The following is a 21,863-nucleotide window of genomic DNA, read 5'->3' as shown; positions in this document are numbered from 1 at the left end:
TGTATTCCTGTGTTTATCCAATGTGTAGGTCTTGCATTCCTGCTCAACCAGGTGTTTCATTGAGATGTGAGGAAATGTTTGGATTAATAATGAGTTAGAAAACCTGCATACACAGCTCACAGAACAGCAGGGCTCTGATTTAAGGTGCTGTTTTACTCCAAGGCGCTGCCTGTTATGAAATGCCTGAGCAGCGTCTGATCGCAAATTGTTATGTTGGGAAGTTAAAATAGAGTAAGTGGTAACCTCCATCCTGTTTATTGCAATCAAATTAAGAATTGGCTGTTCGTTCACTAACATTCAATTTAAGCAAAATTTCTGTGAAATGAGTTAATACTCTGGCACATCTATTCTGTTTAAGAAAGTTTTATTCTCAAAAAAGTTGTCCCTACTTGGAAATTTGATTTGATGCTTGAAAATAAAAGATATTTGATCCTGATTAAAGGGAAATACTGAACTGTGTGGCTACTAAGACAGACTGTGATGCCTATTAACATTTACAGTTCAGTCACAAAAAGACACAAGTCTCTGCTGTTGGGATTGGGTTTTGAATTTTCTCTGAGAAAGAGTACATTTTTAAATGACATAATCAGACCAGAATGACCTATGTGGTCCTGTCCTGAGCCAGCGGCTCCCTGAGGGATTAGGGGAGCAGGTGCCCTGTAAAGGTTTTGTTGTCCAGTGTTCCCAGCGGCAGCTAGGAAGTGAAAACACAAGAAGATATGGAGTTGAAATTTGGTTATTGAGAGATTAATGATCTGACCAGTAACAAGTTCTGATTTCTAGAACTGACAAGCTTTGTCTCGCTAAGACACAGGGAATAGTTAAACCCAAGTCCCAGAAAGGTAGTATTGATCTAGAAAAAGGGGAAAGATGTCAGACAGCAGTGTTAAAAGTTCTTGAGTGAGTGTGGGCTGGAGAGATGGCTTAGCAGTTAAGCGCTTGCCTGTGAAGCCTAAGGACCCCGGTTCGAGGCTCGGTTCCCCAGGTCCCACGTTAGCCAGATGCACAAGGGGGCCCACGCTTCTGGAGTTCGTTTGCAGAGGCTGGAAGCCCTGGCGCGCCCATTCTCTCTCTCTCCCTCTATCTGTCTTTCTCCCTGTGTCTGTTGCTCTCAAATAAAAAAATAAAAAATGAACAAAAAACTATAAAAAAATAAAATAAAATAAAGTTCTTGAGTGAGCTCACAAACAAAATTTCTTTTATTTTGGCAAAAATTTGGTCAACTTGTTCTAAATACTGTATATCCTTAGCTAGTTTCTTCTGATTTCTGATGGGATTTTTATCAGTTGAGAAAGTTAACCTCAGTTTCATGTAAATTACAAGGTTTTATAAATTAATATGTTACTCAATAGAAATTTTTAAAACCATTTGTAAGAGTCCTTTACCAATAGGCACCCTTCGCATAATTCCTGTTTGTTGAGCGAAGTAATATAATCGGTGCTTGATGATGAGGCTGGTTGGGTTGAAAGTGGGGAGGGGCCCTATGATCTGTGGGGTTTTGCTCCTGACCCTGAGTATACATCTAGATTGCAAGCACTGGTAAGCTTTCTAGCCTGAGTGGAAATTTATTTAGAGTAAGATTCATATGTCACTGACTTCAGTAGCCCTAGACTAAGTTATTGACAGATGGTGAATATGTAAAACCATTATCAGTTCTTATGTTTATTGAAACTCTGAGGTTCCCAAAACAAATTTTCTTCCCAATAGTCTATAAACTCTTCTTAGTATTTTTATAGTGTGAATTTTAAGTGTAGGAATCAGATATCTTAGTTGCTTTTAAAAGGACGCTTTTCATCTAAGACATTTTGAGTTTAAAGTTTGGGAGTCAACCCTCTTAGGAAAAATAACCCAAATATTTATAAATAGTTTGCTTGGCTTAGGAAGTCAGAAGCTTAAGACTTTGATGAGTGTTCACATGTTGTGATGGGAGGAAGGCAATGCAGTCGCTCAATAGAGTCTTGGCACATGACGTCCATGGCAAAGCAGAGGAAAAGTGGGCAGTCCAGGAAATGAAGCTGAGAACAGGAAGAGGACCTGTATATAACATTTTATTTTGCATGTTTTGGTTCTGACAAAAATAGACTGCATGTAACTGTGACTAGGCATCTTGTGGGACATTTTGTAGAATCCCTGAATGTTCTGTGATTCAGCTGACCTACTGAAAAACTCTCACTGGAACCAGACTTGCCAGTAGATGGCCTATCTACAGTCACAGCTTGTGGGGTATAGGATTCATGAGCCCAGAAGTTCTGCTGCTCATGACCTTCCCCCTGAACAGGCTGTTTGCATAGGCCATACTTGATGTTGAATGTGGTTGTGTAACTGGTCTCACGTAGCCTAGTTGGAAGAGGTCAAAGTAGAAAGTCTTTGTGGACATAAATAAATAAATGTAGTAATGATCAAAATAGGTTCTATATTAGAAACTGGCAAGTAGGAAATCATAGAATAGGCCCAGCAAGAGCAGCATGCTCTCAGATGGGCTGTGAGGGGCGGGAGGAAGTCAGTGAGTGAAGTAAAATCTCCAGGTCGAGACTTCAAGAGAGTAGAAGTCACAGTTGGGCTTTGAACTGAGCTTCGGAGAAGAAGACTTGAGAGGAAGTGAATAGTAGGGTTGAAGGAGTTGGGTCTAAATAGCTGTATTGAAGAAGATAAAGTTGAGACTAGAATTTAAGGGAAGTGTTGCAGTCAGGTTCACATTGCTGGCAGAAAACACTCAACCGAGAGCAGCTTGTGGGGAGGGGGAGGGTTTGTTTTGGCCTACAGACTCAAGGGGAAGCTCTGTGGTGGCAAGGGAGAAACGATGAAATGAGCAGAGGGTGGACATCACCTCCTGGACAACAGCAACAAGAGAGTGTGCCAACCACTCCTGAACTGCCATGGGGAAGCTGGCTATAGTATCCATAAGCCCACCCCCAGCAATACACCGCCTCCAGGAGGCTTTATTCCCAATTTGCCATCAGCTGGGTACCTAGCATTCAGAACACCTAAGTTTATGGAGGACACAAGAATCAAACCACAGGGAGGCTAGGGATAGGCAGAATAGAGAGAGGCTCCATACAAACTGTGTAAGCTACAGAGTTAGGACAGTGTCTGTAGGCATCTGAGGTTTAGTGCAGAAAAGGGGAACTCAGAACAGGAGCATGGCTTGGCAGGGGCTGTCGTATGTGGTCAGTCAGCATTAAGCTTTGGAGGATATATACAAACAGTGTTCACAGGCCACTTCAGCCAGCAGTGGGGATGATGCTGCCCTGGCACTCCTGTGTCCAGCCAGGCAGGCTTGTCTGCTAGGTGGAAGGAGAATGCCCCAAGCTAACAAGAGGCCTGGAGCAGCTGCTCATACTGCATTCCAGGCTTGGGCAGAAATCAGCCCTACTGAGAACTGTGTTCTGTAGGAAGTAGCAGTCAGCTGGTCTTGAAGGAATCCTAGTTTTACAGGTTGGGATTCCTGCTGTCTTCTGTAAAGGGCCAGAGAGTGTGTGTATTGTACTTCACCAGCCAGGTGCTAAAATCTAGGATATCATGTTGGTATTTCTTTAGCAAGTGAGAAAACTAACTCCCACAACTTTTTTTTTTTCATAATCACTGAAAACTGCACTTCTTGAGTGTTCGCCTCCAAGCTGTTCACTGAAGGGCGGAGGGGTGGGGGGCACGTGTGGCACTGCTCTGGATAGAGGTTTATCTGGTTCCTCACAGAGCAGAAGGCAAATACCAACATCCCAGTTGACCTCTCCCGTGATTCTAAAAATGGCAGGAGTTGGTTCTGGTCTGGTCTGGGCCTAACTTGCCAGTCCTGTTGGACCACTTACCTGCTTACTCCTGGCCTCACCCTCTTAGAGTACCTGGCTGCACTCGTTAGGTAAACAAGGAACTCCTTCCTTATGTGAGCCACTTGTCCCAGGGCCAGGAAGGGCCTCCCAGGATGCAGCCCACCCGCCAGGCCCTGTGAGTGACAAGGTCCCTCAAGTAAAATCCTCTCTGCAGCTCCCTCGTCTTCCTGTGGGCGCTCTAGGGCCAAGCAGCTCCCAGGCTGCTCACTCCTTTGTTCAGGGGCCTTTGCAGCCTTTGCATGGGGTTGAACCTGCCCCAAGCTCTCCCATGTGGTCTACATCTGGTCCACACTCACCCTGCCTCAAGAAACCACCCAATTTCCTTATGTCTTTTGCCATGGATGGTAACTTACATATCAGAATTCCCCCTCCACAGCCTGTTGTGGAGTTTCCACCTCCTGTGTAGAGCTGTGCTCTGCCTGCTCAGGAAGATGGAGTCTGAAGCCAAAAGAGGGCCTAACCACTCAATATTACAATGTTTTAAGATGTACTTGCTAACAGAAGTTGGCACTGCAGAGATAACACATCTTTTTATCCATTTTAACATTTAATGAAAAAGCCATACTACAACTCTGCTTTTTATGGAAGGATTTGCAAATATATTGTGAATACTATATAATCAGAGATACTATGATAAAAATTCTAATGTAACAAAAATAATAATATAGGATAATCATATTTGATGTATTTATTCACTTTTTTGCCTCTTAAGTGACTAGAATACACATGTAAACTTGTCTGTCATTCCTTTTCAGAAGTCTACCTCATCAACACATACACATGGTGCCACCTGTATGGATCCTGGGGCTCTTTTCCTCACTGATTTTTTTTTTTTTTTCGTTTTTGGTTTTTGGAGGTAGAGTCTCACTCTAGCCCAGGCTCCCAGGCTGACCTGGAATTCACTATGGAGTCTCAGGGTGGCCTCAAACTCATGGCAATCCTCCTCCTACTTCTGCCTCCCGAGTGCTGGGATTAAAGGTATGCGCCACCATGCCTGGCCTGATTTCTTTTATATATATTATTTATTTATTTATTTGAGAGAGAGAACGCGGCAGAGAGAGGGAAAGAATGGGCACACCAGGGCCTCCAGCCTCTGCAAACGAACTCGAGATGCATGTGCCCCCTAGTGCATCTGGCTTACATTGGTCCTAGAGCATTGAACCGGGATCCTTTGGCTTTGTAGGCAAAGGCCTTAACTGCTAAGCCATCTCTTCAGCCCTTCTTCATTGAAAAAAAACCCTAGCTGCTTCCACTTGTTTTTTTGTTTTGTTTTGTTTTGTTTTTTGCAAGGCCTGAGTCCTACCTGTCATGGGATTCAGTCCTCAATGCTGCCTTATACACCAACCAACATAAGCTAGAAAATAAACTGGGCTGGAGTACGAGCCACACATCTGTGCAGGCCAAGTCATGAGCCAGAATCTCAACAGTGTCATCACTGCACTGTGTCAAAAATGTAGACTGACATGCTTGTGTCTTTCCACAATGCCAAAATTTATTGATTAACAAACTCACAAGCCCTGCCAAGTTTTCTAGGCTGAAATTTAAAATCAAGGAATCCTGATTGCACTTGATAGTGTGATCATTGGTAATCAAAGGTTCTTTTAATTATCATTACTAGTATGAGTTTCTCATGTGTCTTACACTTCACATAGTAACTATATGCATATCCCTATATTACAGAATAACTAAAAAAGGCTTAAAAGTTGCACAGAGTAAAGGGACTTTGCTGAAGGCAGAGGCTGCTAAAAAAGATGCAGAGTCATGGCAAGTAAATATATTGTCCCAGCCAGAGCTGCTAGATGTACCCAGAGCCTGACAAGTTTGAGGTCTCCAAAGTGCAGGGCTCAGGAGGAAAGCAGTTCATAGGAAAGCTTGTTTGGGAGCCCAGTATGTGAATGTGCTGAGTGGAAACCCTGGGGACAGTCAGATTTTGCCTGATGGTAGGCGGGTGGGTTTTGCTGATGTTAGGTGCAATCCAGGTAAGGGTGGTATGTTATCCTTTATTGATCTGGTGTGTTCATAGGTTCAGATTTCTGGCTTTTCTAATTTTTTTTAAAGGTTAATTATTGCTCTAAGCTAAATAGCATTATTTCTTGCTTTTTTAAAAAAATATTTATTTGAGCGGGAGAGAAGCAGATGTATATATATATATATATATATATATATATATATATATATATATATGGTGAGAAAATGGTCACACCAAGGCCTTTAGCCATTGCAAATAAACTTGAGATGCATGCATGGCTTACATGGGTCCTGGAAAAATGAACCTGGGTCCTTTAGCTTTACAGACAAATGCTTTAACTGCTAAGCCATCTTTCCAGCTCTGAAATAGCACTTTTTGAAAATGTTTTTATTTCTTTATTTATTCATGCAAGATAAAAATGAGAATATGAGGAGCCAGGGCCTCTTGCCACTGCAAACGAACTCTAGATGCATGTGTCACTTTGTCCACCTGGCTTTTCATGAGTAATAGGGAATTGAGCCTGGGCCAGCAGGTTTTGCAGGCAAGTGCCTTTAACCACTGACCATCTCCCCAGTCTTCAAATCTGATCTTAATTTACCCTTATATTCCTTGTCTATATCAGTTCATAAATGGTACTTTTTATTTGCATGAATCAGTTGTTTATCAGTGTATGCCTCATGATTGGTGCTGGATGGTTGGTGGTATCTATGTGACAAAACATGTCGCATCATTCTGCCATTGATTTTGTACTCAAAGTGGAAACAACTGCTTCTTTGCAAATTAGTCACCCAGGTCAAGGCACAGCCTAAAGCCAGGACATGGAGTAACTTAGAATATAGTGCAACCTGATCTCCACACATGGCTATTGCAGTGGTATCCAGCAGTCATCAAACTACTAGAACCATATGACCTGCATGAGCCAGTCAAGACAGAGATGACCACAAGACCAAAACTGACAGAGAAATCAGAAATGGCTGCAGTGCTGCCAAGTGTGTGCAAGGACTTACAGAACAGTGCCCAGGAGACGTGGAGGGAGGCATGTTGTCTGGAGCAGATCTGAAAGAAAAACATAATGGTCAACTTGAAGACACAGCAACCAGAACTATCCATAGAGGAGCCAAGAGTATGTGAACTCAAGTTCCCAGAAAAGCCCTGTATCCACTACCTACTTTCTACTGAATGGACTGGCAAAAACTTGTGATCACAGAGGGATGGGCTGTTGCAGGATCAGAGCCAAATTACCTTAATATCTATTTATTGCCCACCTCTGTGTCTGGCCTAACATCCTGGTATTAGTTGATCAGATGTGACCTTTTTGGAATGTATTAGCAGACCTCCAGCTTCCACCACTTCAAGGATTGAGAATGTCATGAGACAGTATCTGAAGCCTATAGTGGAGTCCCCCCATCTCTGCTTTGCTATAACTCACCCGCCTGGTAGTCAGCCAATGTATTTGAAAAGTGCCATGATTTATGTCTTTTCTTCTATTCTGTACCTATAAAACCTTCATGAAATTGGCAACAAATTGGAATGTGGAATTTGGAGTAATCTAAATCTGTGTTCTCAGGCCATGGTCACTCATATTTGCCTACAGAATAAACTGTTATCCGTTTTTGCATCAACAGGTGTGAGAAAAGGAACAGAACTTTCCATGCCACGTTTGGAAAAAAGTAACAATAGATGTATAGATTTGAAATCTGGTAATCAGGAGGGAAAGGAAGGTCTAAATATATTTCAAGAAATAATGTTCCTTGATTTCAGTGGACACCATTGAGAAAATGATCAGGCAAACTGCACACTGGGAAAATATTACGGATATTGTATGTATGTGCATAAATAAACACATGCATATGAATATAAAGGTGTTTTAAGGCAAAAGATTTGAAAAGATACTATTAGAAATCAAATAAGCATAAGCAAAGTTTTCAACATGGCTAGGCATGTGGAAAATAAAAACTAAATCCACATTGAAGTGTGGATTTAAATAAATTAACATTTAAAAGACTTTCCATACCACATACTTGGTGAGAATGTGAAGTAACTAGAACTTTAAGCAATTCCATTCTTTGGAAGGTGTTTTTTTGTTTTGTTTTTTTTTTTTAATCTTAAATGGGAGTAAGAAATTTGGCTTTTATTTTTAGAATCTGATAGGCTCTAAACACGTGATAGAATCATCATCACACAAAAGCCAATCTAGTAAAGTTTTAGGTGACCAGTAACTTTGTCGATGAGGTCCGCTGGTCCTGGCCCAATTCCTAGGACAGTCCGAGAACCTGCTTCAATCTGTGTACGTCCAGCATCTTGGATTAAATTTACAGTCAGTCCCAACATTTTTGCATGGGTCAATAATTCAAGCAGGGTTTCCTCATCAGGGGCTTTGACCACTACCTTGGGCTGGCCACAGCACTCCCACTCTTGGAGCATGTGAGGGTTTCTCCTTTGATTTTGCTTGTAGGCGGACACTGCGGCATGAGCACTGCACGGCAACTTTCCCTTTTCTCATCTTGAAGTCATTTCGAACCACAAGGATCATCTTGTATTCCCCACCCTCTCCCAGGATGCTTGCTTCAGTTCCCATCTCTGTCTGTCTGTCTTGAATTTTTGGGGAGCACCCCAAGGCGTACCTGGAGGCCCCAGCCTAGGCCCATGCCACAAGCAAGTCCAGCAGCCAAGCTGAGTGTGCCAGGATGAGCCAAATACTCCATTACCACGGGCTTGGAGAGCTCCTATGGCCCCGCTGCCCACTCCACGCTGAACTTCACCACAAGGCGGGAACACCCTCGTGGAGCGCCCTGGAAGTTTCTTACATGATTAAACATGCACTTAACCATTGTGAGCTAGCAGTTTATATCCTTGATAATTGATGCGGCATAGAACCAGAGGAAATGAAACATTTGTGCACTTTTATGGGTATTTACAGCAAGTGTATTTGGAATAGCCAAAAACTGGAAGCAACCTAACTATCTGTGGACAAATAAATGGAAGAACACATTGTGGTGTTCCCGCATACAAGAATTTGGCCTGGCAGGGGAAAATGTAGACTTACTACTCCCACTAGTGTTACAGCGTAATAGTATAAGCTGTCAAGGAAAGGGTAGATACCATTTACTTTCAGTTATATGAAATTCTGGCACATACAAAGCTAATACAGAGTAACAAATTGGATTGGTATTGCAACTAAGCTATTATGGCAAGCAGTACACTTGAGGTTACAAATATCCTGGCAACTCTGGGAATGTAAAAGGCTGTGCAAGTGCAGGCATGCAGTGGGTACACTCATGCAATTCCCAAGTGTGCCAGAATTGTACTTGTAGGAAAGTCTACATTTAAACATTTCTGATCAGAAAGGCCATATTCAATTTTATAACTTGCATATAGTTAGTAAATGCATTTTTTGTTAATTTTCAAATTTAATTTTTAAAAAATTTTTTTTGTTGTTCATTTTTATTTATTGAGAGTGACAGAGAGAGAGAGAGGGAGAGAGGTAGATAGGTAGAGAGAGAGAGAGAATGGGCACGCCAGGGCTTCTAGCCACTGCAAACGAACTCCAGATGCGTGCACCCCCTTGTGCATCTGGCTAATGTGGGTCCTGGGGAATCGAGCCTCAAACCGGGGTACTTAGGCTTCACAGGCAAGCGCTTAACTGCTAAGCCATCTCTCCAGCCCTCAAATTTAATTTTTTATTAGCATTAAGATGATTTAATTACAGGAAGAAAATACCTAGTGAGGAGATGGTGCCAGATTTTATCTAAATATCCCTTGATTTTATAATTGGTGAGACTTGCCAAATTTGGGAATTCCCATCTGAAAGATTTTACATCTTTCCTAAGCAATGAAGTAGTCAGAAAACAAAGACTTAAAATCATTTTCCAGGGAGGTCACCATATTGATTCTGAACTTGGTGCAGACACCCAATCAGCATAGTGTACTTCATGCTCCTGGATTAAGTGCTCCTCCTGCCTCAGTTTCCCCAGCTGGGGTTTCAGGCACATTGACATTCATGCACATTGTTGCCAGCGGGATTTACAGTCACTCTGTGGGGAAATAGAACTTCTAAATTCTTGATTTTATGTGAGAAAACAAATGAAATTGCAACAAGTTCTGAATTTACACATAAACTTTTTCACTCTACTTTTTAAATCTTTCAGTGAATAACCCAATACCTTCCAATCTGAAATCAGAAGCAAAGAAGGCTGCCAAAATATTAAGAGAATTCACAGAAATAACTTCCAGAAATGGACCTGACAAGATCATTCCAGGTAGGCAAATTTTTAGATGCATTTTTCACATTGCTGTTTTTTGTTTTTAAGCATTTGTTGTCAGGTGCCCACTATTTAAAAACACCACTGTCCTTGTCCTGAGAGAGGAAGTGCCTCAACGACAGTCCTCTTGCTGTCAGCCATCAGAGCCAGAGAACACAGGACCCTTCCTCACTCTGCTTCCTCAGCCTCAACCTTGAGACCTTGCTACCCTCAGTTTTCCTCAACTCTTCTGTCCTTTGTAGCAAATTTTGAGGACTTTGCAAAGCAGATCTTTTTATTTTTCTAATATTTTATTTATTGATTTATTTGAGAGAGAAAGAGGCAGGTACAGAGAGAAAGAATGAGCTTGCCAGGGCCTTCAGCTACTGCAAATGAACTTCAGACGCATGTGCCACCTTGTGCATCTGGCTTACATGGGATCTGGGGAATTGAACCTGGTTCCTTAGGTGAGGGCCTTAACTGCTAAGCCATCTCTCCAACCCAAAGCATATCTTTTTAAAGCACTTGTGAGTTGTTTCTCACAAATTAAGGAAATTTCATTTACAAATAATTGGCAAGTCTTGTGTTACCTAAGCGAAAGGCGCCAAAAAGAATTTGGCACTTTAACTCTGATGAATTCCAGAACTGGTTTCTTATTCTTCTAAACAACACTCTTACTTCATACTCAAAGTTTTCATAAAGGATACTGTGGTGGTTTGACTAGAATAGATGGCCCCCAATATATTCAGTTTTTTATTGTTTGTAGTTTGCATCTGTAGCCACCTGGCTGGAGGCAATGTCACTGGGTGATCTTAAGGTGTAGTGGTAGGTTTCAGGATTCAATCTGAAGATATGCAAAGTGTGCCTAGCTGGAATGTGCTGGTGGCTTTTGGCCTTTGGGTTTGTTCTTCTCTCTCTCCACCTGATCCTGTGAAGGCAGGCCAGCTTCTTAAGCCATTTATGGAACTTCCCCTGGATCTGTTGGCTTCAATAAATATCCCATCCTCCATAACTGTGTCTGGTCTGAAAGTTCATCTCAGTGAACCTGAAGCTGTCTGATACAGATACCAAATACTAGTAACTCCATAAGTAAGACACAACAAGCACTAACAATGCCTTTAATTCCTGTGTTCACATAGGCATGCTAATGTAGCATAGCAGACCCAAATCTTTGTGGCAGCTAAGTAGAGTGAATCATAAGACCACCTTTCCTGAAGCAGGACAGTTAGTACCAAAGCAGAGTCAAACATGAGAGTCCTGATAAATTTTAATTTTGTGCTGTTTCCTTATATATAAGACATTCAGGTTCAGTAGTTGTTTAAGAAGACATAGGTTGATAATTCCCAGCACCACTGTGCATCAGTCAATGTTCCCTCAGTCATCAAACATGGGCTTGGGGCTAGAGAGATGGCCCAGCAGTTAAGAGCACTTCCTGTGCAAGCACGAAGGCCTGAGGAGACCTTGAAGAAAGCTTGAGCGCTATCCCCAGGATCCCCATAAACAGCTGGGTGTGGCCATGCACATCTGTAAACCCCAGTTCTATGAGAAGTAGAGACAGGAGGATGGCAGGGGCTTGAGAAAAAAGAAGAAAAGAAAAAACAAGCTCCAGAATCAGGAAATCTGGCTCAAGTTAGAACAGAAGGAAGAACAGTGGAGGGGACACCTGCCATTCCTTCTGGCCACCTCCAGTGAGGGTGTCCTGTCACAGGCAACAAGGGCACATACATGCATGTGCATGCAGCCACACTACATGACACATACACAATGAATAAATACATGCCTTGAATGTCACTCTACCACACCTAGTCACCCTTAGAGAAGCAGGCCAGGAATGCCTGCCCTAACATATTCCTCTTGTGTGGTCAGGCTGATCACAGACAGTCTGGCTCAGAGGTGAGCTTTGGGGAGACACTACCTGTTGGTTACAATGCCTAGTATTTAGCTGTTTCCAAAGGAGGTTCACAGAATACTCATGCCAAGAAGATTTGTATGCAGTTAGCTTGGATAATGCTGTAAACTAATTTCCCTCCTAATTAATCACAATATGTGACTGACTGTCCTGCAACCAAGAAAAAAGTGAATTTTTCTAAGCCAGACTCTTAAATTATTTAACATGTTTAAATGATTATCAGAATTTTATTATTTGAGTTACAATTGTGTTGACCCAGCACTTTCCCTCTTCCTGAGAACACAGTCACTGTTGAGCCTTGATGCCTTAGGCAGGTTCAGCCTGGCACAGCTGCTGAGCATCCCCCATAGTTTACAAAGGCTCTGCTTGGATCTCATGAATTCCCCACTGAGCTGCTTGCACATACACATTTCGGGGCCACTGATTGCAAGTTTAAAGAAAATTCCAATAAAGAACTTGAGTTCTCAGCAGCTGCAGTCTGCCAAAGAAGTGGAAAGCTGCCATCTCTTGGTCTGTCCAGTGGCCAGTACACTGACTTGTGGTGAAGAGCGCCTCCTAAGCCCAGTGTGTGTTTGCCCTCAGAGGTTAAGGATTGATGTATAAAAGAATCTTAGTTTAGAAAGTAAATCTGCACCAGTTCATTCTGTGCTGTAAATGAAAAGCCTGTTGGCAAATCATTTAGGGATTACTGTCCTGGTGTTTTGTTGTCCCTAACTGTGGGTAGGTAATCTATAAAAAAAGATAGCTGGCATGTGGAGAATTTAATTTTAAAAGCATGGCGTTATGTTTAATGTTTTGAAATTGAGACATTAGTAACATCAGAAACATTGAGACCAGAACATGAGGTGTGGAGGATATGCTGCCAACCTGCAACTATAAACATACTTGATTGTACATGATAAGAGCTACAGCTTTCAGTCTATGACAATACTTTTTCTGCCTCTGAAAATACAAAGGTAAAGTGTACCTAGTGCCTGGTGCCCGGAAAGCCCCCTTTTCTGTATTTCCTGTTGCCAAATGAGCCCCAAGTATTCTGTGTGCTGACCCTTCTGTGGTGTATTTTTTCTAAAAGTCTAATTTAACTTTTTGTCTTGTCTTGTTTTGTTTTTGTTATCTAGGCAGGGTTTTGTTCTGTGCCAGACTGACCTGGAATTCACTATGTAATCTCAGGCTGGTCTTAAACTCACAACAGTCTTTCTACCTATGCCTCTTGAGTGCTGGGATTAAAAGCATGTGTCACCACACCCAGTTTAATTTAAATTTTAAAGTGACATAATTATAAATTTCACACTTTCAAGGAGTATTTACAAAACCTTACCATGCTTTAGTATATAGAATCTGGTCCCACTATCCTAAGAGGCTATTTGACAAGATAAATTACCTTTCAGTGATGTCATTAGCCTTGCCTTTTGGAAGATATGTTATCATATGAAAAATTTCCAAAGCAGTGGAGCTCTGCTTTTACTAGATACATACATTAGTAAATCTTATTCTATGTAATGAAACCCAAAATATGAGTGAACCAATCTTTGTAAACTAGATTTTCAATGTATAATGATAATACTTGATTACTACAGTAGATCATGAAGTTAAAGTGGAAGAAGCCACTGAAGTTTTGTTACAGAACCAAATTTTCATATTAATAAAAGGTAAACTCAGTTATGTGTTTAGAAAATCACACTTAAGCCACAAACTACATTTTGGTCACTGTTTGTTTGTTTGTTTGTTTGTTTATAGCCCATGTGATTGCGAAGGCAAAAGGACTTGCTATTTTGTCTGTGATTAAAGCTGGGTTTCTGGTGACAGCAAGGGGAGGCAGCGGGATTGTCCTGGCACGTCTTCCAGATGGAAGTAAGTGACCCTTGCAGAGATCTTACTTCTTCTCCATCTGTCTGTGGTGGATGCTTTCTTCAGAAGTGTGACAGATAAATTGGCCATGCTTGCTGCTCCTTCAGATGTGTCCAATGTGCATCAGGAAGCCAGCAGAAGAGCTAGTCTTAGGTTACTAGATGGGATTCAAGGTAGATCTTGACTGCTTTGAGCATACATTTTGTGGGTCTCCATGCGACACCTACTTGACTACAGTAGTACATACATTTGTGTTGTGAAATGTGAGCTCTTCCTCATCAGCTTTGTGAAAGCCATTTTCTTCTGTTTATGAAAGTCAGCATGAACTGTGCCATCTGCATGGTTCGCTGTGTGTCTGGGAGATCAACATCTGTGATGTCTGAAGACACCCCTGGGATTGGCTTCATTTCCTGCTAGGGTGTCCTCACAGCAAGTGGAATTTTCTTCCTACAGCTCTGGCTTCACTTTCATTGCTCAGTGCTTCTTCTGGTATTGGGGTACAGAGTAACCCCCATATATATCCACTAGTCACTTTCCTTCTATAGGCCCTTCATTTGAAATTCAAAAATTAATGTAGATCAAAAACACCTCATTTAATTTAAAATGTCATAAATTTTAAAATAGTGGGGGGAAAAAGCCAGTCTTTAAAAGTTAGAAACCATGACGTTCTTCTTACCAAGCAACGCACAGCTGTTCATGGACAGAAGTCTCTGCTCAACACTGAACATGCACAGGCACCTTCCAAGTGGGTCTCTGTCTGAGGGAGGGAGGGAAGACAGAGGGAAGAGTGAGTCTGTAGAAAAAGGCCCCACCCCTGAGCCCACTGACAGGCAACTAGCTTGTTGCTAGAAAGCCAGGGTCTGCTTAGACTAAGCTCTCCTTCCCCACTCTCACCCAGTGGACTTTTCTGCTGATTTCAGTCTTAGCTTCTCTCCCCCATCCTGAAGAGCAACAGCCACGTAGGACCAAGACTAAGTGAAAGGCTGTCCAAATAAGGTAAGGCAGGATCCTAATCCCAGAGAAGCAAGCCCAGCCATTTCCAGCACAGGAAATGAAAAGCAGTTTTGGGATGTGAGCCACTGATTTCTGAAATCAAAACTCCTCTACACCTAACACATTAGCTCTGCATGTATCAAATAGAACCTGTTTTGGGGGATGCGTTAGCTAGCAAAAGGAGTGCAGTATGGGAGAGTTTCATTTAGACTCCTCCCCTCCCCACACAAAGTTAAAAATACTTTTTTCTAGACTGGTTTAATGTTACTGATTCTATCAGAAAAATGTAAGTATATATCCTAAAACTCCAAACAGATGGGATTATTGTACTTAGTGTACAAATATAAATAAATGTCTTGTGAACAACAGCAATAGTTTAGTATTCTGCTACCCCTAGAAATGATTGTAACAAACCTCAGTCCTGATCTTGCCTGCCTGTAACAAAATGGTAACTAAAGACAAGGCAGCTGAATTTTTAAGATATTCAGAAATGAAATCAGATATTTAATCTATTTATGAATAAGAAACCAATAGTTTAGTTTTATGCACATTGTTAGGAAAGGCTTTGAGCACCTGAGTTTTTGAGTATGAAATACTTACTCATGGTAAGTATTTGATACCTTTCAAATACCTTCAATTTTAAAATATTTTAAAGTATAAGAGAAGACATGAGTCACATTTCATGTAAAATATATTTTTCCTATAGTCACATGATAGACTTTAAATGTTAAAACATATTTTTGTTTGCTTTTATCAGAATGGTCTGCACCTTCAGCCATTGGGATAGCTGGGCTTGGAGGAGGGTTTGAAATAGGAATTGAGGTAAGTAGATTATGTGTGTATAACACACAAAACATAACTGAGACTTCCTAGTGCTCTTATTTTGGCTTTGACACTTCTGGAAAATCATTCTTGTTCTCTCTCTCCTCCTGCTTACCTCCCCATCTAAGATAATTGAACCCAGGGCCATGTATATTCTTTCTTTTCATTGTGAGGAGTATTTCTATCATTGCATATTCAGTGTTTCAATCTTGAGCACATCCATATATCAGACACACCCTAATATCTCGTGACATAAAGGATGCTAACTGCAAAATCATCTCCTCCTTGATAAAAGCAGCTCCTATCAAAAGCATTAAGCAAGCTGGAGCTTGAGCTATAAGAGCATAGCAAGGGCCTCACAGCCTGCCCTCATTGGTGGTGATGTTCTGTCATATCCTTTAAGGCACTTTAAGTGAAGATTAGCTTCACATTATGTTTGATAGGCTGATCTGCCCACGTCAGGTCAGTGCACCTGCATCTGTTCATGAAGCTCTGCTGTGGAGGTCCACCTCATCTGTCTCCTCATCTCTTGCAGTATTGCTACATGGTTGGTAAATCTGATCTACCAGTATGCTTCAGTCATCATAATTTCAGTCCATTTCTTCCAGAGCTATCCTTTTATGAATTTTGCTCTGCTACCTTATTTTTGCATTTTCTGTGTTATTGTGAACTCTTTGACCTTCTGCCCTGACGCTGCATTCCCAAGAACTGAGGAGAGCATGAGTTCCTGTTCCTCTTACTTGTGCAGCTCTTGCACAGATCTCCTGTCCACCTCAGATGGGTGAGGAACTAGAAAGGGACCAGCTGTTTCGGTGAGTCCAATACCCACAGGCCCCAAAAGGGAGCAGCCGCAGCATGGGCACAAAATTAGCAAATCCCCCTTTCCTTGATGTCTCTTCTGTCAAGGGTTGTGTTAGCCTGTTGATCCCTCCTTGTTTTCAGCAATGCCTGTGGGCACAGACTATGGCTGAGTTTGGTCTAATCAGCTTGTTACTATGGGGTGATCTTCTTGGGTCACCTGTGCTTTAATTTGTTGCTCTGAGGGAGCTGCCAGCCACTTCACACTGGGTCACCCACTGTGTCACTATGACCTTCACCACCCTCTGTTCTAACACAAGTCACTTTCCTTGAAGGACTGTAGCTCTCTGCTCCTGAAGTTGGACTCTAGTCTGTGTCCATATTCTCTGACAGTTGGGATGTAGCCCAGTCCACTTGAGGTGACACCCATACTGCATTAGACAGGATCCCAACCAATATGGTTGCTGTACTGGGGAGAGAGTCCAGGGATCTCTTGGTGTCCCTTCAGGAAGTCTTCTCGTACTAAGTGTGCTTCATTGCAGAGAGCCTTTTTACTTACAGGTGAAGGATAATGTGAATGGAGAGTCACCATTAGTTGTTAAGTTTTAATCCTTCTTTTAACCAGGGAACATTGGAGAAGGTACTTCATCTTTCTAATTTGAGCCTATAGTAAAACAACTTGTATACAATGATCCTTAAATACCCTCTAATATTCCCTGGTGGCAAGAAAGCTGTCGGGCTGAAGCTTGCAATGCCATCAGTTCTGTGGCTGGACTGGCCTTTTCTTCTGGGGACATCTGTCCACATCCGAGCTCCAGTGGAACCATGGGCTGACTCTGGTTCCTGAAGCAGCTTGCAGAACACAGCAATGATCTGTGCAGCAGCAGCAGCAGTTCCTCCATTGTCCCACTGCTTCTGCGTATCCATATGCTGCAGTGAAGGCCCTCGAGAAATCCAGTGAGAAAAGCTGCAAGCTCAAGTTTGTACTCTTTGTGCCTGGCTCATTGTAACAATTTTTGTACCAAACATGAACAGGACATGTACCCAGGGTACTGGTCTGGCCATTGGGGTCCAAGACTGCTTCTGGTGGCTTATTACCTCATGCATGTCACACTTTATGCAGCATGGACTTATCCTCTTGGAACAGGAATGACAGTGACCCTGAGTGAAGCCTGAGACACAGGCAGAGTCTATGGGCATCAGTCTCTGCTCAGGCCAAAGGTACTACAGAGTGTATAAGTCAGTGGCTCCAAGTTCTTTCGACATAGTGTGTACTGAGTAATTACATAGACAAGTGAATGGCCATCTCTGTCTTGAGTGAGGGTTAGTATGAGAAGAGAAGGTCATTTTTGTAGGAAGGAGATTAGTAAAGAGATGTGATTTTGAAAAGTGTGTGTGTGTGTGTGTGTGTGTGTGTGTGTGTGTGTGTGTGGTGTTTAATTCATTCTTGGATATGGTAAAACTTTGAAAATCAGTGCTGTAAGGAAATAATGCCAAAATTTGGTTTTAATATTTTCTTTGTGGGACAATTACAACAAAGCATAAAGCCATAAAAACCAGGAAATTTGGCCCATCCTTGTGTGATCCAATTGACCCAAAGTTTATACTGGACCACTGACCTGCTTTCACTGGAATTTGATTGCCACTCCTTAAAAAAAAAATCATCAGCCTTTCCAGGGACAATTTGAGTTCACAGTTCTATCTTACTCAAGAAAAAGGCTTCTAGGCTAAAGTTGAGAAATTACTGGTAGAGTTGAGAATACAGTCCCCAGTCCCCTAAGACTGATATGTGAAGGACAGAGTTACTGTGTAAGGACTGGAAGGTGCTGGGAGATGTCCCCATGTCAGGTTTAATGTGATAATACTAGCCATTCATCATTTCATGTGATGATTTTTACCTGTCACCTGGGAATCAAAACAAGACTATTTAGTTATCTCCTGTGAGATACAGGCTATACAGTCACTGGAGAAAGTGCTTATTTTTGCATCAGGAAGGCTGTGACCCCAGAACGAAACCAGCACATGAGTTGTACAGCTCCCAGGCAGGTTAAAAATGGGTTGAGAGGACAGAGTGAGGAGAACAGTCTGGCAGCCTCTGTGAAGGGCAGATGGGGAGCCTCATGGGGCTGGAAGGAGAGTGCACAGGCCTCCATACCAGTGCTCAGATGTGGTCCTGACAGCTAGCTGGCAGCTGCCAAGCATCACCCATTGATCTTGACCCATGATTCTGGGAAGATCACATCAGGGACACGGAGGTGGCACACATCCTGAGTGGCTCCACGTCAGCTCAGAAAGGACTCCTGAGAAAATCCCCCAGCTTTTCTGGCTGTTGGCTGTTGTTCTTTAGCTCTTCCATTTAAGGATTTATTTAATTGAAGAACTTGGATCTTGTTAATTAAATTTTAATGCACAGCGTTTTGGCGTTTGTCAGCTTCTCCAGCACTCTGTTAGGCTGGTCTCGGTGTTGACCCACCATGAGCAGGAAACTCTTCTGCTTCTCACTCCAAGCTGTAGAAAGAAACCCAAAGCCCTGGGACTCACATGCTCCTGGGCTGCTGACAAACCATGGCTGTTCTCATTTGGTATTCTCAAAGAACACAGGATCACCTTACTGGTCTTTCAGAGGGACTACACAGCTTAGAAGATTAACTTTCTTCCTAAGTTACCTCTGCAGAATCTCACCTTACTTAACTGTTCTGAGCTATACTTGGTAAGACATAACAACTAGACCATCAGTTCTGGGTACAGATTGGCTTGTTTGTTTGTTTGTTTGTTTGTTTGAAGTAGGGTCTCACTCTAACCCAGGCCAACCAGGAATTCACTATGTAGTCTCAAGTCTCAGGGTGGCCTTGAACTCATGGCTGTCCTCCTTCCTCTGCCTCCTGAGTGCTGGGATTAAAGGCGTGCACCACCACGCCTGACTCAGATTGGCCTTTTCTGAATGTGAATGTACCACATGATGCTAGGCTATATTGTTCTCTGAAGCTGCCTGTGAGACACAGTTATACAGTCACTAGAGAAAGTGCTTAACCTGTGCATAAGGAATGCTAAATCCGGTGTGCGGGTATGGAGATGCAGGCCTATTACCCCAGCACTCAGGGGACTGAGGCAGGAGACTAAATACAAGGCCAACCTGGGCTACGGAGTGAGAGCCTATCCTAGCAATAACAGAAAAATTCTTAGTCGTCCTGCTGTGCAGCACTGCAGTCCTCAGAAATTGTCTGTATGTAAAGTGAAACTAGCCATTGGCAAGTCAATAAAACCTTTCTGCATAGGTCAGGGCTTAACACTCGTCCAGGACCTCCTTGTACTGGGACGTTTTTTTCTTTTTTACAAGTGATCTTGTTTGGTAGTAACAGAATAGCTCCATACATCAAATGAAACACTGATTAGCAACCATTCAAAAAATTTAAAGAACTATATGTGTTAAGGTATCTTTTAAGGTATGTTGGCCCAGTGGGCTTCACAAATGATTCTGGTTCTTCAAATATCCTACAAAGTGGCTGTGTGATCATCCACCATCCCAGAGAAGGCACACTTCATTTCCCCAAGATCACACTGGCATACGAGAAGCAGCTATGAAACTCACACCCAAAAAGTTTCTATTTGGAGTTCAAATTTTTAACACCTACCACTATGTTTTCAATTTTATAGTTACAGGTGACACACGCATCCAATCCTTGGGACAATTCAGTGAGGTAGGCTCAGCGCGTCAAGATGAGATATAAAGGCTATTGAACATGTCCCACAGCGTCCAAGGATAAGAATGGGAGTTAGCACTGGTGTCTCCCATGATGCCTCATGAATGATGAGTCATACTCTTTCTCTACTATAACCTTGGGTGTAGCAGACAGCTTCAGATTCACTGAGATGGACTTCCAGACCAGGCACAGTTATGGAAGAAGGGATTTTTTGAAGCTTACAGATCCAGGGGAAGTTCCATAATGGCAGAAGAAGCTGGCCTGTTTGCACAGGGCAAAACACAGAGAGAGAAGCACAAGCCTAAGAGCCAAAAGCCACACAGCTCAGCACACTTCAGGAACTCCAGCTAGGCACACTTTGCATATCTTTAGATTGAAATCTCAAACCCACCACCACACCTTAAGATCCACCCAGTGACACTGCCTCCAGCCTAGTGGCTGCAGATGCAAACTACAAACTAATAAAGAGTTGAATGTATGGGGGGAGCATCTATTTAAACTACAACATTGGGCTCCCCATGTTCATGATAAATTTGAAAACAAACTCTCCATATTGACTTGGCATGAGCATACACTTAAATCTCATTCTGATGTTTGTTCTTAGAGAAAAATTAAGTCACAGGTATGGGCATTACTAATGGAAAACAATGGGCTCCTGATGTTTTGAACTTCCATGACCCAGACAGGTGTCTAGTGTGCTGTGCCCTGTTAGTGGGCACACAGCCTCTCCAGGAGTTAGGATGGGAGAGATACCTTGGACCTGTAGCCTGACAGTCCTGACCCTATTCCCTGGGTCTAGCATTTGGGGAAGTTTACTTTGAAGTCAGCACATTGAGCCCCTCACCTGCCCATTTTGATGTGCTGTGGTTGTCAGGACAATAGATTGCAGCTTCTCTGAGACTGCATCAGCAGCCATATTAGTTGTGGCTGGGAAGAAGAAAAGGAAACCTGCACTGGGTGCCTGGGAGCTCACAGGGTTTGCTGTAATCACAGGTAGACTTCTTAACCCATCAGCTCAAAATGATGGCTTGTCTTTCAGACTGGCTTCCTGCCTACAGTGAAAGTTACATTAGGTGAGGCATGTCTGCATTTAAGTCAGCATGTTTTAAGCCATATCTCAGTGTTGGCATGTTTAAATAAGGGGGTTTCTACATTCCAGGTATCGGATTTGGTGATCATTCTGAACTATGACAGAGCAGTGGAAGCCTTTGCAAAGGGAGGAAACTTGACACTAGGAGGGAATTTTACTGTGGCAGTTGGGCCCTTGGGAAGGTGAGTGAATAGCAATTAAACCATAAAGGCCTAAAAGGACATCGTGTGTGTGTGTATGTGTGTGTGTGTGTTTGTTTCTTTGTCTGTGTGTTTCTGTGTCTGTCTGTCTACATTTAGAGAAAATTAGGTTAAAATGCACTAACATGATTTCTGCATATGCCAGACAGTTTGAGGTCTCACAAACAAGAAAGTCACACACACACACACACACACACACACACACACACACACACACAAAACACATACTGAGTGGGATAAACTGGAAAATCTAAACCTAGAACACAGAAGAAGAAGAAACACTTCAGAAGCACAGGTCATGTTTTTATGGAATTGACATAAAATTTTCCATAAGCTGTGAAGATGCTAAGCCAAGTCAGATTTTATTAACTGATATGGGCAGTATCATGAAAAATGGCTGAATCTTAATTGAGCAGTGTTCATAATACTAGAATTACATTTTCCTTCTCTATTAATGAAATACTA

At 42.3% G+C, this 21,863-nt stretch overlaps 1 protein-coding gene and 1 pseudogene across 5 annotated transcripts in view; one reads left to right on the top strand and one right to left on the bottom strand.

Moving 5' to 3' along the window:
* Sh3yl1 (SH3 and SYLF domain containing 1) overlaps positions 1–21,863 on the top strand; it is a 32,816-nt gene that overhangs the window by 1,269 nt on the left and 9,684 nt on the right. For 2 of the 5 annotated variants that reach the window (XM_045144264.1, XM_045144262.1), the window contains exons 2-5: positions 9,945–10,055; positions 13,684–13,797; positions 15,545–15,609; positions 21,268–21,380. In XM_045144264.1, the coding sequence (XP_045000199.1) occupies positions 9,945–10,055; positions 13,684–13,797; positions 15,545–15,609; positions 21,268–21,380 (403 nt within the window). Of the gene's footprint in view, positions 1–4,788; positions 4,806–9,944; positions 10,056–13,683; positions 13,798–15,544; positions 15,610–21,267; positions 21,381–21,863 lie in introns of those variants that run through there. The other 3 variants (XM_045144263.1, XM_045144266.1, XM_045144265.1) reach the window with 3 other exon arrangements.
* Positions 7,933–8,627, bottom strand: LOC123458543 (annotated as a pseudogene).

The sequence above is a fragment of the Jaculus jaculus genome, chromosome 2 (assembly GCF_020740685.1).
Source record: "Jaculus jaculus isolate mJacJac1 chromosome 2, mJacJac1.mat.Y.cur, whole genome shotgun sequence".
Taxonomy (NCBI): Eukaryota; Metazoa; Chordata; class Mammalia; order Rodentia; family Dipodidae; genus Jaculus; species Jaculus jaculus.
Note: the sequence above shows the minus strand (reverse complement) of the source record. Positions and strands in the feature narration are given on the sequence as shown.